At 50.3% G+C, this 15,578-nt stretch overlaps 1 protein-coding gene across 1 annotated transcript; it reads left to right on the forward strand.

Annotated features, from left to right (window-relative positions):
- The first annotated feature begins 333 nt into the window (after window positions 1-333).
- On the forward strand, window positions 334-14,683 carry PFKFB3 (6-phosphofructo-2-kinase/fructose-2,6-biphosphatase 3). The gene is made up of 13 exons (XM_035903863.1): window positions 334-453; window positions 777-873; window positions 1,364-1,430; window positions 1,585-1,659; window positions 1,950-2,006; window positions 3,867-3,991; window positions 4,757-4,964; window positions 5,759-5,905; window positions 6,281-6,385; window positions 7,345-7,474; window positions 7,692-7,754; window positions 7,916-7,980; window positions 13,954-14,683. Exons 1-13 carry the CDS (start codon window positions 369-371, stop codon window positions 13,981-13,983), a joined length of 1,254 nt encoding a protein of 417 aa, XP_035759756.1. The 5' UTR covers window positions 334-368; the 3' UTR covers window positions 13,984-14,683.
- The last annotated feature ends 895 nt before the right edge of the window (window positions 14,684-15,578 follow it).

Below are 15,578 nucleotides of genomic sequence, written 5' to 3' on the forward strand. Positions count from 1 at the left end.
GGCAGTCATGACTCACCCATGAGCAGCCATGGAGCTGTCCACCATGCCCCCCTCTGCTCTGACATATGCTCCTCCAGCAAATCCCATTGCAAAAATGAGTCAGTGGGTTCACCTGCTTAAGGTCTTGGTTGTCCAGGCACATGAAAGGGATGGGCAGGAGATACTGCAGAGATGATGGTGCATGGGGAGACGAGGCTTTGGGTTTCCTCTAGCTGTTGAAGGACTTGGGGGAAGGTTGGGTCAAGAGCAAATGCCTTGCAGGGTTGATACAAAATGAGCTGGAGAATTAACAGCTGCTCATGTTGTGCTTTCTCCTCCTCCTTGTAGCCTGTGGGCCGCAGCTTGCCAATTCTTCCACTGTGATAGTGATGGTTGGCCTCCCTGCCCGTGGGAAGACCTACATCTCCAAGAAGCTGACACGCTACCTCAACTGGATCGGTGTCCCAACGAAAGGTGAGGCTTTCAATGGCTACCTGGGGAAAGCAGGAGGTCTGGGTCCTTGGGAGATGCTCAAGGAGCTTTGTCCCTTGGGGAGCAGGTGATGGGGGATCTTTCCAAGATCCCATGGGCCAAATATCCATGTCCTCCCATCGCTTCTGCTGCAGCCCAGGTTCTCCTTCACTTTGAAGACCAAGGGATGTCCCTGAGTCTTCGGCTCTAGGGATATCTCTTCTTGGCCCGTTGCTAGAAAGCGTTATCTGCAGGAGCTGCACAGCTGAGTCAAGCTGTGCTGACGCTCGGTCCTGGCTTTGATGGTCTTTTCCTTTCCCACACAGTTTTCAACGTGGGCGAGTATCGCCGCGAGGCGGTGAAGCGTTATAGCTCCTATGACTTCTTCCGCCCTGACAATGAGGAGGCCATGAAAGTCAGGAGGTAAGTGTGGGTGCTGCATCTGTGCTCATCATACCCAGGTCCCAAATGGGTGGTGAAGCCCACGGCTGGCAGTGGGGTTGCCCAGCTTGTTTTGGGGGGTGGTGGACAGAAAAGCTGGGCTCTAGCCCAGGTTTCCCTGCCTGTATAAGGAGGGCCTGACTTGGGTGCCAAGAGCTGAAAACTGAAGTTGCCAGGGCTTGGTACCTTCAGGGTCACCAGCGCATTGCTTTCTGGCTCAGCCATGTAGGGTATGAGGTCTGCCAGGAGGTTTGGCATTTGCTTCTTCATCTACCATTGCCATGAAGACCGGCACATGTAGCTCTTGTATTTTTAGCAAACTGAGGGTGTCTTTCCTAAATGTGCCTGGGAGAAGTGGGGAGGTGGCAAGGAGGAGCTGCAAAGCCTGCCCTCCTTTGGGGGGGTCTGTGCACCAGCTGCTGTAAGCATCTCTGAGGAAATCAGGACCATGCATCTCTCACCTCTTTTGCAGGCAGTGTGCCCTGGCTGCCTTGAGGGATGTCAAGCTGTACCTGACGGAGGAAGCTGGCCAGATTGCGGTAAGCTCAAAGATGTGCTCCACAGGGTTTGGTAGCAGTCCTGGTCCTGAAGGTGCTGTGCCCTGTGCAGTTTGCTCTGCAGTTCCTTCTCTGAGAAATGGTTTAATGGGAAACCAGATGCTCTTGGTGCTGACCAAAATCTTTGCTTTTGAAGGTTTTTGATGCTACCAATACCACGCGGGAGAGGAGAGGGATGATCCTAAACTTTGCCAAAGAAAATGGGTTCAAGGTTGGTACCACCAGGCTGCTGCTTGTATCGCATGGTGTATCGGTGGTGTATCTTCTTTCACTAATGTGTTGTTCTCATGATGCTCCTGTGTAAGGGAGACTTCACAGTTGGGTTTGATTAGAAATGTGAAACTTCTCTCATTCCCAAGCCCTGAAGAAGGAAAGGGTTAGGAATGGGGCAGAGGGAGAACTCTCAGGTCAAGGAGGGAGGAGGTTGGGTTGAGCAAGGAGCTGGTTGAATGCTACAAACCTTATTGCTGGCCTTCAGGTGAGCTTTGTTTTGCTTCGCAGGTGTTCTTCATTGAATCGGTCTGTGATGATCCCACGGTAGTTGCCACCAACGTTAGGGTAAGTGTGGAAGTGTCTTGCTCTTGTTTTCCCTCATGTAGGATTTTCCACCTGTGCTCGGCTGGTTTTTTATCAGAACATCTTGCCAGAGTTAGCAGAGGATTAGGAGGTTTTTATCTTTTTATGATGTATTTGTCCTGGGATGAGAAAGGAGCTTTTATGACCCAGGGCCACCTGGAAGTAATGAAAATAAAAGTTGTTGTAGCCTTTCCCCGGCTCCCTTCTATGCTCTCTGCATATCTGTTGATCTGTAACTTAATAGTAAGGACAGAAAGCATTCAGGATCCTTTGGTGACCCCCCCCAAAGTCCAACTTTTTGGAAGCAATGGATGCAGTTAGGGGTTTAAATCCCATTGGAGAGCAGTCAGGCTTGGTGTCTTCAGCCACATGCAGCTTCCCAAAGTCTACTGGAGTCTGCTTTGAGAAGAAGAGCAGCTCAGCTTAGAGGTTTCTTGTCACTAGCTGAAGTCTTGGCTGGGAGAGCAGCATAAAACTGCTTTTCAACTCCTTTGGGAGCCTCTGGATCTTTGTTTTCCCACCAGCAGAAGAGCTCCTTTGCCCGTTAGGCTTGGCTAGGGCAGGGAGATGTTAATTGGTCTACCTAGGCATGATTAACTTGAATGAAAGTGTCCTTTCCTCCACTGGACTCTGCTCCAGTTGTGCATCTGAACTTTGCGAGCCATTTTATGGTTTCTGGGAATGCCTTGCAGGATACCTAACGTCTGTGAGAAGGGTTTTGTAGGGTCTTGTTCTGCCCCTGGGATGGGCTCCGCTAAGGGTGCTGTGTTGGGGGCTAGAGCATGGCTCTTGCTCCTGCTGGGAGCTGGTGTCCCGTGGCCAGTGAGCTGCTTTTTGGGAGGTTGCACACAACCATTTCCATGATGCTAATAAAATTCTCAGTTTGCTCCATCTTTTTCTTTTTTTTTTCTCTTTGCAACACCCTGAAGCTGGATTTTTTTGGAGAATTTAATCCCTTTCTTTGGAAATTAATGCTTGAAGGGGGAGAAAATTAACTATTAGCTAAGAATAGGTTTTTGCTCCACGGGGTGCTGCAGATGAATGGTGCTCTTAGTGCTGGGATCAGTGCAGAAAATAGGCTGTGGGCCTGGGGCAGTGCCGCGTGGGCCACGTGGTTGTTATCCCATTGGTTTCGGGATTGCTTGTGGAGTTACCCAATATATAATGCTGCTGCTCAAACCCAAATCTTCTGGAAAAATAGCCTGTTGGAGTAATTCAGGCAGAACTTGGTCCATGAGAGTGCTGGATATTCACATGGCCCATTTTCCGCATCTTTCAGCCCAGCAGCTTGTAGCAAATAATGCACAGAAAGGGGTAGAATGTTGTTACCCTGCCATCTCAGATGGTGGACAGCCAGAGGGACAGACCTCTACCTCCGAGGATCTTTATTCACTCAGAAGGCCCAGGACAAGCATCTTGCCTAAGGTTATGCATCTTCCATCCTCGGCTTGACCTGCTTGAACCTGATGCTTTTCTTTAGCCATAAAAAAAAAAAGCTCAGTTTTCCCACGGCCTTGGGTGGTGAGGTGCTGCTACCTCAGCTCTTGGGATAACAGGAGCAGACTGATGTGCATCTATACCGGTCATATAATGGTTTATACCAGATTTTCTCACCTTGTGCTTAGTTTTGGGTCTAGTTTGCTTCTTTTCTGTCCTCTCGTAAGTGATGGCTGTAAAGTGGCTCAGCCAATAGCTGGATTTTGGCAGGACTTTGAAATTTGAGATTAGCATGGTCTGGCTTGGAAAGCTTCCTAACCTCTCTTTGCGGCATCTGATGTGGGGTTTTTTTTTGTTGTTTCATTTTTTTTTTTTTTTTTTTTTTTTTTTTTCCCCCTGCCGCAGGAAGTAAAACTGTCCAGCCCTGATTACCGGGACTGTAATTCAACCGATGCCATGGAGGACTTCATGAAGAGGATCAATTGTTACCGGGCCAGCTACCAGCCGCTCGACCCTGATGACTATGACCGGTAAGAGACTTTGACTTCTGAACTGGCTCGAAGGCCTTTCTTCTCCCAGGAGTGGAGTAACGAAGTATGGAGCTGTATTTCACTTAGTCTCCAAATACGTGACTGTGCTAGAATAATGTATGGCCAAGCCTCGTTGCAAATTTGGCTTCTTCCTTGGAAATGCTGGTTTTCCCCAGCCCTCTGCCAGGAAGCCAGGCACTGAAACCTTCCCAGGCTCTTCTGAGCTCAGATACGCTGGTTTTGCAGGTCTAAATATACAAAGGTTTTGGAAAAATGCAGTTTGGTTTGAGTGTTTCTGAGATGCTTTTGTCAGTTAAAGGAAGGGACTGCTTGAACAGGCTCAAACCACAAGGCTGAGCAGGCTCTGTGGTTTCTGCCTGGTTGTGTGCCCTGGGAAGACCTTTGCTGTCCTGCATGACCATGCAGGCACCTCCAAGCCTTTCCACTGCTCACAGATACGTCCATGTGCCCTGCACAGATAATCCCGGTCGTGCTGAGCCCTATCCTGGGGCAGGATGTGCTCCCTGCTAGTCTTGTTTAATCCTCTTTACTGCTGCAAGGAGCAATGGCGATTACACTGGTGCTACTTAGCTCTCCATGAATCGCTGTTACCTGTTGGCTTCCTGTTGAAAATAGCCTGCAGGAAATCCCGTTAGCTGGGTGATTATGTTGACTGAGATACCTGACAAGGCTGTCTTTCAGGGATGGTGTTTCTTTCTGCTTTCCCCACTGGCAACCCCCTCACCCTTACTGTGCTTTTCCTAGGGAGCTTTCTCTCATCAAAGTCATTGATGTTGGCCGGCGGTTCCTGGTCAACAGGGTTCAGGATCACATCCAGAGTAGGATCGTTTACTACCTGATGAACATCCATGTCCAGCCCCGCACCATTTATCTCTGTCGGCACGGCGAGAGCGAGTTCAACCTCAAGGGGAAGATTGGAGGTGATTCAGGCCTCTCCAACAGGGGCAAGAAGGTGAGTGGGAAGGGAATATTCCCATATGGCTCCTATGAGTGATTTGGCTGTAGCAGATGCTGTGCATTAGGTTAAGTGTATATTTGATAGCAGCTGGGGTGCTTGGAAGATCTGTCTACAGGACAGGTTAAATTTGGGCTCGGGCATGGCCTCAAACCAAGACTTTCCATCTGTCAGCATTGCATGTAGGCTTGCATGTAGTTGGGGGTTAACAGAGGCTGGGCTGCAGAAATCTCTGGGAGAGAAGAGTATGTGTATCTTCATGGAGCTGGTTCAGACCTTGCACAGGCAGAGCGGGATGTAGAAGGACTGCTGCCACCCTTCGGTAGGGATAGCCAACTCCAAGGGTGCTTTCAGACTGCTCGCTACTTCATTCTTCAAAGACATGGCCCAGCACTCTGCTTCAGGGAGGGTTAATAGCTATTTTGGCTTGCCAGACCATTTTGAAGTCCAAATGCAGTCATCTGAGGTGTGGCTATTATCAAAGACTACAGGATACATCGATTTAGCTCTATGACAGATAAGCAGAGCTGTGGTGAAGGGTGGCCAGGGATCTTCTATAGCATTGTAGGAGAACCCAGGTTGTGGTTCTTTTTCTTGGTTGTTGATGTTGTTCCTTGATGACATTAGGTTGTCGCTTTCTCTCTGTTCTCATGCCCCTCATAGCTTTTGGGGATCCATGCGTCTGCCTATGGAAGGCAAAAGCAGTCCTGGAGAAGGCAACATTTACTGGGAAACAGGGCAGAAGACCCATTGGGAAGTTGTGGATCAAACTTTTTTTTTATGTCCCACAGTTTGCACTGGCACTGAACAAGTTTGTTGAGGAGCAGAACCTGAAGGACCTCAAAGTCTGGACCAGCCAACTAAAGAGGACAATCCAAACAGCAGAAGCTCTCCAACTGCCCTATGAGCAGTGGAAGGCCCTCAATGAAATCGATGCTGTAAGTAACTTTGATTGCAGTGGGATCAGCTGGATCATGCTGGTTGCTGCTTGGCAGAGGGGACTATAGCACCAGCCTTTTCACTTTTGCCTAAACCTCACCTTTTGCGGGGAGATTTTCCTTCTGTGGGAAAGGTTGGTACTTCTGCAGTACTCACAACTTGGCTTCTGAACTTAGTTCTGATTTGTGGAGGTGCTTCATGATGTTGGCTTGAATGAGCAGATTAAAATGATTTTTGCTTGGAACTGCTCTTTAGCTGACCACTTGGAGGGTTATGGACAGTTGCTTTGGAGAAGGTTTTGCATGTTGGGTGTACTGATGCTTTTTTTTGGCTTGAGCATGTCCAGTAACCTCATGGATGTCCTGTTCTGGCAGGGTGTGTATGAAGAAATGACGTATGAAGAAATCAGGGAGCAGCATCCAGAGGAGTTTGCTTTACGTGATCAGGATAAATATTACTATCGCTATCCTTCTGGGGAGGTAGGCCTGCAAGGAGACCTTCAGAGATGTGACTTTAACTTTAGACATGCCTTCTTGTCTTCATGCTGTCCTCCGCTCCAAGAAACGAGAATCCAGAAGGGTCAGGGCTTGTATTTACCTTTTGCATTGAGCTCTCATGAAATCGTGATATGGGAAGATCTCATTAAGGAATGTATCAATTAACGTAACAATCCCACTGACCTTATAGCAAATTAGTAGGAAGGGGACTCTGGAGGTTTCTAGTCCAACCTCTTCCATTACATCCACACAAAGTGTTGTGCCACCCCAATTTCCTTTTCTTTCATTTCCAAAAAAGTAATTTCTGCTCCATCTCTCAGTATCATTCCCTAAGGGTTGATGTTGATATCTCCGTTCCTGGCAATCTGCTTTCAGGGTATGTCACAATGAGGTGGGAATTGACATCAGTTCTGGATGATACTTTAAGTTGTGAATTGGTCTTTTTTATCCCTAAAGTCGCATCCATAGACATTTGGGAAAAATCTTCGGAGGCCTCCTCATGAGAGCGTTTCTAAAAGGAGAATGTTTGGCAATGTCTGACGTGTCTCTGGGTGTCTGGGGTTCCTTCTGGCTGCCTGTCATGGTTCTTTATGAAGTCCTTCAAAACCCTGGAGATATTCAGGTTGCTCCAGACTTTTCAGAACTTAGGAATCAAATTTCAAGATGATAGAGAGACACTGTGCTCAGCCCCTGTGCTTACCTTGATAAACTCTCCAGGACTGTAACTGAGATGTGAATGGCTTGCTTCTCCTCTGATCCTAGCTATGTTCTAGGGCAGCCTGAAGATGAGGATTTGTGGAACTTTGTTTTTAGCGGTAATTATGTTGGTTTAGTCAGAGGCGTGAAATTGCTAGAGGTACCAAGACAAGGACCATTGTTTCTTGTGAAGTGCTTGTTTTCTTGATTCTATGCCTTATCTCCCTTCCCTTCTTCTGTCTCAGTCCTACCAAGATCTGGTGCAGCGCCTAGAGCCGGTCATCATGGAGCTGGAGAGACAAGAGAACGTCCTTGTGATCTGTCACCAGGCTGTCATGCGCTGCCTCCTGGCATACTTTCTGGACAAGAGTGCAGGTGAGCTCCCCATCCCCGGGGAGAGGATTGATCCTGCTGGAGGAGGGATGATAGATGAGCTCTGAGGAGATGAGATGTGTTCAGGTCCATGCAGGGCCTGGAGCGTGCATCTCTTTGGTGATGCACGCTCCAGGCCTTACCTGTTGCTGAAGATGCATGTCTAAGCCTGCTTTTGGAGAGGGGATGGGGTAACTCTCCTGCTTTGCTTTCTCTGCAGATGAAATGCCCTACCTGAAATGTCCCCTTCACACAGTGTTGAAGCTGACCCCGGTGGCCTATGGTGAGTGGGGCCTTTCTGCTAAACATGCCAAGAAGTTTGACTCGTACCTCCTTCTGAATCTGGGGAGGAGAGTGGGGCTCTGGGGTGGAGCACTTTGTAGCATCCTGTGCCTGTTGGGTTTGCTGATGGCCTCTCTTGTCTCCTTGTGCTCCCTTCTGCAGGCTGCCGGGTGGAGTCCATCTCATTGAACATTGAAGCTGTCAACACCCACAGGGAACGGCCAGAGGTGAGTGTTGCTTTTCCTGAGCCATCCCTTGGTGTCCCCCTCCTTTCCCCTATGGTCAGCTGGCAGTGAGGATGCCTGGGTTGAGCATGGGGGGTTTGCTCACCTAGATGCTCAGAGTGCTGCTGGAGGACTGGAGCATCAGATGGGTTCTTGCTCTGCAAATATGTGGCCGGTCAAGGGTTTTCCAAGGGAAAAGGACTGTTGCATGTGCCTGCTTCCCACTGTCTTTGCCCAGATCAAAGCTGGCCCAGGGAAAGCTCCTCCCTGGTCTTTAAATTTCACCTGTGTGGTCATCCGCTCACCCGAGCGGGGTATGGAGCCAGGAATGGAGAAGGTTACTTCTCCCAGGTCTCCCAACTGGCTGGCAGAGCCCGGGCTCAATGCCTTGCCCAACATCTGCCTTTGTGTTTTTGTTTTTGTTTTTTTTAACTGGTGTGCCCACAGCTCCGCATGACTACCAGAGTGCCGTTCTGTAGGGTGGGAGGTGGCAGCACTGGGCTGGGGATGCTGCGGGGAGGAGACCCCTCGCATGAAGGAAAACCCCCGTAAGGTCAGATCTATCTGCCCCATGCTCCCCTGGGTGCTCAGAGACCAGAGCAGGGGGACACCAGCTCAGTGTTGGGGCTGGGCAGCGACCCAAGGGGGACCCCAGGGACCCTGGCAGTGCCTATGTCCCAGCTGATGGGACTTTTCCAACTTGTGTATAGCAGCAATGGAGTCCGCTGGATGTTGGATGGTCAGAGCCATCCCCTTTTGGCCCACATCTCCCTTCCTTTGCTTCCCAACCTCAGCAGGCGACAGCATCTGAACTGCCTCTCCCTCCCCGCAGCTGTAGGTGGGGAAGCCGGTCCTTCCCCCTGTGTTTTTTTTTTTTTTGTAGGGGGGCATCAATGCCCTCCTCCTCCACCACTGGGGATGGCAGGAGAGCTGTGAGCTGCGGGTGGGGTAGAGCAAGACACGTACAAAGCGCTTGGGTCCCTCTGCTCGGCTGCACGGGCGCTGCCCCTCCATCCCACCTCGCTTGAGTTGGAGCTTGGCACGGTGCCGACCCTCGCTGGCTGCTCTGTCCCCACTTCCCAAATCTTCTTTATCAGCCCGGGCTGGCTCCTCTTCCCTCTTCTTGCTTCACACCTCTCCCTGGGTCAGAGGGACCGGCTTTGAGGAGGAGAACGATGGGCGCCTCTCTTTGTCGTGCTTTTGGTTACTGCTACGGTTTTTTAGCAATCTGTATTTACTTTTTTGTGAGCTCAGGTGAGGAGAAAGTGTCTCATTTTCTGAGTGCAAGGCCTTTTTGTGGTGGGTGGTGTGTTGTTGGTTTTTTTTTTTGTGTGGTTTTTTTTTTTTTTCCCCCACCCCGTCTTGGGAATCACACTGCATTCCTGAACATTTTGCATTAGGGTTGGGGTTTTTTTTCGGTGTCCAGAGCCTTTCAATGCATCCTTTGCATGTCGACAGTGATTGTGGGGAAAAGCAGAGGCCGCTTTAAGGAAAAAACCAAAAAACCAAAACCCAAACCAACCTGCTTCTTTTTTTTTTTCCTTTATAACTGTCACCTTCTTCCCTTTTTTTTATTTTATTTTTTCATTTACTCTTTTTTTTTTTTCCTTTGTCTCACTCTAATTTAGGAAGCAAAGAAGGGACCTAACCCGCTCATGAGACGTAATAGCGTTACCCCTCTAGCAAGCCCAGAGCCCACCAAAAAACCTCGCATCAACAGCTTTGAGGAGCATGTGGCTGTTTCTTCTGCCCTGCCAGGCTGTGTTCCTCAGGAAGTGCCCACGCAGCTGCCGGGACAAGTTAGTTGAACTCTCTTTTTTTTTTTTTTTCTCTTTTTTTTTTTTTTTTTTTGGTTGTTATTCTTGTTGTTTTATTGTTTGTTGTCTTCCTCCTGTCGCTCCTGAAGTTGGGGAACGGGCTTGCACTTGCCGCAACCTGTGCTGCTGTCTCTGAGATGCATCCTTCTCCCACGGCTGCTGCCTCTCCCTGCCTTGGGTTGGTTTCTGGAGCACCCGGTGAAGGGTTGGCTGTTGATCCGCTCTTGGGTTTTGAGAGCGTTGTAAACCTTCCAAAGCTCTAGCTGCATTAATTTAGGGACTTCACCATCTGGCATTGTGGTGTCCAACCCCTGGGGAAGCCCCATCTGTAGTGTGGGCAGGACTGAAGGGCTCGTGCCTTCCCTCTGGGTGCCCTCAGCTCTGGCGTAGACCTGGGCATTGCAATAAAGCAAATATTCTTGTGCTTCCCTCGAGAAGGAGCTATCGGGACCCATCTCTGACTTGAGGGGTCTCCTCCTTTCCGGAGCAATAGGCAAAACAGACCAAAAATGAGTAGAATCCTCTTGGCGTGGTGAATCTGGTTGTCTTCTGCAGCCCTGGGTGAAGCCCTGTGGGTAGCTGCCGTGATGCTCGTATGTCCTCTCCTCTTTCACCCACCCATGAAGGGATGTAGAAAGACCTTGCTGCATGCTTCTCCAGGAGCAAACCTCCCCTCCCTGCGCTTGTTAAGGAGCTGGGGTGGTACTGGAGAAGCAGCATAGATATATAGGAGCTGCTTCGCCATGCTGCCCTTCCCACCAGCTGCCTGTTGGCTCTTGCTGTCTTACCCAGCCCCTCTTCGCGTTGTCTGTGTTGTCTGGTGTCCTCTTGCCCCTCCTCGGCCAGATTCCAGGCTGGTGAGGAAGGGTGCCGTGCTCTTCCAACTGCTCTGCTTGGTGGCCACTTGGCATGAGCCTTCCCACCCCAGCAAGCACCGAGTGGGGCACCTCGGTCTGTCTCTCTGCTTTCAGGGCTCCGCTTGGGCTGGTTGAGTCTTGCCAACAAACCCTCTGCCAGCTTTGGGTTTGGAAGCTCTTGCTGTTCAGGTGCCCCTTGCTGCCGTCCGGTGTCCTCTGCCTGGTCTCGCGCGGTGTTACTGACACGTCTTTCCATTCTCTCTGTCTCTCTGCAGCCTTTACTAGGGAAGGCATGCCTGTAAGTACCTTCTTGCGTCTTATTCCCCCTTTTGCCCCCTTTCCATGTCTCTTGCCATCCCACCGGTTGTTTTGTTGTTGCTGTGAAACCTGGCCGGGGTGTGGACTTGAGTTAATATTTCTCTGTGTGTGGGGGGGGATTTGGATGCATCTTAGGAAAGGTAAAGAGGAGACTACGGGTGCTGCTTTGTCCAACCCCTAAGTATCCTAGCTTGATTAAATGTTCCAATTTTGTTGAGAAATGAAGCAGATTATCACTTGCCCTCTGTTGATGTCTAAATTCCCTGCCTCCTCCTTGGACAGGCATGGGATGGGAGATGCTGTTGGGTTTTCCGGCGGTTATTTCCTTTGTGGCTATGAGTGATGGCACCAGACTGATCTCTGAGAATGTTCTGACCTCAGCCCCAAGCAGGGTTTTATCGCCTCCATGGGAGCAGGAGTGTGTTTTCTGGAGCTGGACTGATCCTGGTCCCTGGCATCTGCAGTTCTTCACACCTGGATTTTGGGAACAGTCTGCCTAGGTGTCTTGGGCAGAGTAGATGCAAGTGGTGTTGTCCTCTAGCTCCAGTAAGAAAGCAAGATGCCTTGAGCATTTAAAACACTAATTATAAATAATCAAGGCTTCAACAGTCTGGCTTAGTGCTGTTAGATCCTTAGATACTGGGATAGCAGTGCTAGGTTAATGGTTGGACTTGATGATCTTAAAGGTCTTTTCCAACCTAGACGATTCTATAATCCTTGTGTAATAGGGACAGGACAGCTTGTGGATAAATTTAAAGCCTTTGGACTTGATTCATGCTACATCATTGAGTTGAAAGCAGCAGTTGTTGGAAGCTGTGCGTAAATGTCTTCTCAAAGACCGGGGAGACTCCCAGGGGTCTTTTTACCCCCTATAGACCAGTTTGAATCGGCCTACATCCATCCCCATCCTGGTTCATTTTGTGGGCTGAAAATGGAGGAATCTGCAATAACATGGCCAGGCCTCAGCCCTGCTTGCACATAACAGCTGGTGAACCTCATGTTTCCTCCCCTTCTGAACGTTTTTGAGAAAAAGAAAGTTAGGAAGGTCTTGGCTTTGCCGGTGGGTGGGTTGAGGAAGATCATACACTCATGCTCCCAGGCAAATGTAGAGGTTGAATCGCTCAGCATGGCTTGCATGTGTATGCTCCTTCCCTTGCTCCTCAGGGGCACAAAAGCCCCTGATGAAGTACCTGATCTTCTCGGGTTGCTTTGAAAGCTTTTTTGGTTTTGTCCGTCCCTCCATCCACCTTTTTCCCATCCATGTTGTAATTAAAAGCGCTGCATGCTCCTGTGCTGGTTGGGACACTGAAAACACGCTCTGCTGTTGATTTTGGGAGGTGGCTTCATCAAGTTTTGCTAGACCAGGAGCTGTGCTGGAGCAGGCAGTGATGGTTCCCATCCCAGCTATAGGCTGGCAGCAGCAAGTTTAAAATCTCCAGCTGCTGGGAGTCTGCCTCCACCTACTAGTGTGGGACCTAAAGGCTGCTTTTGAGGGAGCAAAGAAAACGCCCCGAACCAAAGCCTTGGTGTCAGTACCTCTCTTGGAGGCTGTTTCCACATACATGCATGTGTCCGGTCTTCACTGTGTTCCACCACAACCCATGTGGGGTCAGGGGGAGGTGGAAGGTACCTCCTTCCCAACTTGCACTATGCGACTTGGTTGGCGGTGGGTGCTTCGTTGCATCAGGCCTCACTATTGGGGTCTTGACCCCCATCCAGGAGGACCAGGAGACACCTGGAGAGGCTGGGGACACGGCTGTGTACCTCAGAGTCCTCCTGGCTGTGGGATCAAGCCGGTTTGGGATTGCAGGCTTACCTGGCGTGACGATTTCTTTTCCTTTTGCTTGGTTTGTGATCCAAAGTGCACTTTTTAACAACAACCTGATCCCCTCCCTTCTTCTCCCCTTCACTTTTCATGCTTAAAGACGACCCGTTTGTCACTTTCTCAAAGTTTTCTCTTTACTAATATTTCCAAGGTAAATGGCTGTGGTGCATGTGGCTTTTCCTAACCCTCCTCATGTCTCCTTAGATAACAGAGAGAACAGCTCAGCCCGCTCTGCCTCATAGCCTGGCCAAGATTCCTGGTGCTTGTAAGAGGCAGTTTAGGTAGTAAAAGCAAAAAGCAAAAAAAAAATAATGTTGAGAAACCTTCCTAGCTGTTTCCTGGTCGTCTTTTCCCCACCCCGTTTGTGTAGTTTTGTGAATTGGGAAATGTCCTTGTTGTGATCATCTCCCCTTGGGTTTCTCCTCTGGCGGATGCTCTCTTCCAGCCACCGCCCTCGGGGCTGGTCTTGCTTGTGTTTAGCTGGTTGTCTCTGGTTTTGTGGTCCTCACCATGCACTGGTGGGTGTCTGTTGTCACCACCCTGCACCAGGGCTGTGTCTGAAGCAGCTCCAGTGCCTGTGAAACCTCATGGGGCATCATGGGGGGAGCGGGTCCTCCTGCCATACTGCTGCCGGCGACTGGTCCCCATGCTGGCTCCCTGGAAATGCTGGCAGGAGCTGCATCTCTTTAGCAGTGCCAAGGATGGACAGTGATCTCCTTGGTAGGGAGCAGGGGACACTGCCTACCCTTGAGAGAGAGAGATGTTTAATTGGGCTCCTTGAATGAACACTGTGGTCCCATGTCACCTTGTCTTACACAGACAAAGAGCAGCTTCAGAAGTGCAGACCAGGTGGGGTGGGAGGGTTGCCTTGGTTTTAGCTCATTTTTAGGGGATATCTCTGTCAAATCTCCTCCCTGCCCTGTAGTTAAAGCCAGGCAACGCTTGAGGGGAGGGGTGTGGGTAGCAAGTCAGCGCATCCCCCCTCACCTCTCTCCTTGGGTGGACGGTGTCCTCTCCTCTGTGGCGGATGCTTTCGTAGTGACCCATGCCGTGGCTTTCTGTTATTTCCCCCGTCCCCTTCTCGATGTGCACGTAGAAGATGCTGCCGGGATGGGGTCCAACGCAACCCCCAACCCCGGTCCTTCCCCTCTCGTTGCAGAACATGAACAACTCGCAGAAGCCATTGTGACTCCGTTGGCGCTGTCGCGAGGCCACCAGCGACACCACCGGCGACGCCAGCTTCCCATCCCATCGCCATTTCCGAAGCTTGCTTAAAAACCGGTCTCCTCCGTCTGCAGCGAGGTCGACCCTCAGCTGTTTCTACCCGTGCCTGTTCATCTGCAAAAACCGCTCTGCTGAACTGGGGGAGAGATGTGGGAGAGCGGAGGAGAGGACCCGAGCTCCCCGGGGTCACCACCAGGTCTTTAGGCTGCAGCATTTGCTCTCCTCTCCGGTGTCCTCTTAGGTCATAGCAAGCTGTAAAGTGCTTCTAGCGCACAGGAGTTTAATTTTCCTCTGTAAGCGGTTTTGATCTCTTTTTGTATAGATGATTGGTACCCATCCGCCACCGGGTGGGCTGTATTGTATATATGTGGATGGTGCGGGGTTAGCAGAGAAACTGGGGGAAGAGGGGTAGAGCGAAGGGGGTTTTGCATTTTTTTTTTAATATAATTATTATTATTATTAATTACTTCTCAAGAAAGCCCTAACGCGCTGCGCTGCGGTCCTTTACCCACGCTACAGCCTGTCGCCCACGCACAGCCCGCGAGCACTAGGAAGGCAGTTGGGTGATGTCCTTCACAGCCAGAACGGCTGGGTTGAACCAAAAAAAACCAACCCCAAAACATATGCTGGGGTTTTTTTGTTGTGTTGTTTGGTTGTTTTTGTTTTGTTTTGTTCCCTGCAGGGCTGAGCTGGAGGCAGGAGGCGAAGGCAGCCGAGCCCTCCCGCAGCGCTGGGCTGGGGGACTGGAGCTGGGGCAGCCCTTTGGTTTCATCCTTCCCATGGCTTTCCCCAACCCCCTGGGTGGGAAACAACATCCCTGCAGATGGGAGCAGATTGGTTTGGGGAGAAATTATGATTTTTTTCCTTAAAGGGGTTTGCAGAGAATGTGGATCTGCTCCTAAAACCGGTTGTGAGCTGCCTGTAGCGTAGGGAGAGCCACACACGTGGTGGCTTGGGTGATGCTTTCATCTTGGGGAGCACCTGGGGTTGCTCCGAGTTCAGGTATGTGTCAATTTTTGGGGAGACTCAGCACCAGTTGAGGTGCTGTGCTGGTACTTCATCTCCCCTTGCCTCTTCCTTGGAGGAAAGCAGAGATTTTGGGGGGTGTTGCATCCCTGTGTCATCCCAGGACTGAGCAGGTGAACAGGCTGAGCTGGAAGCATTTTGCAGGCACACAGGTCCCGTGGAGGTGGCCAGAGGTCTGGCGGGGGTGCAGGGGTCCCTGTAGGGCTGCAAAAAGCCACAAGAAGGGATTTGAGTCATGCCCCTTAACAGGGGAAGCCTGAATACAGGCGACTTTTTTTTTAATTTTATTTTTTAATTTTATTTTTCGTGCTGGAAAGCTGGGACTACAAAGAAACAGTAGTTACAGCATTCGAGGTGTGTGTATGTGTGTGTGAGGAAAAATGGGGTGAGGTCCTGACTTAGACTCCATCAGCCAACCCCCGGTGGTTTGATATGCGTGAGCCCTTCTTGGCAGCCTGGCCCAGGCTGCGAGACAGCAGTTAAAAACAGCAATTAACCACTATTGCTTTGTGTAAAAAGTCTGTGGATTTTGAA

This window comes from Egretta garzetta, unplaced genomic scaffold (assembly GCF_000687185.1).
Source record: "Egretta garzetta isolate BGI_Z169 unplaced genomic scaffold, ASM68718v1 scaffold260, whole genome shotgun sequence".
NCBI lineage: Eukaryota > Metazoa > Chordata > Aves > Pelecaniformes > Ardeidae > Egretta > Egretta garzetta.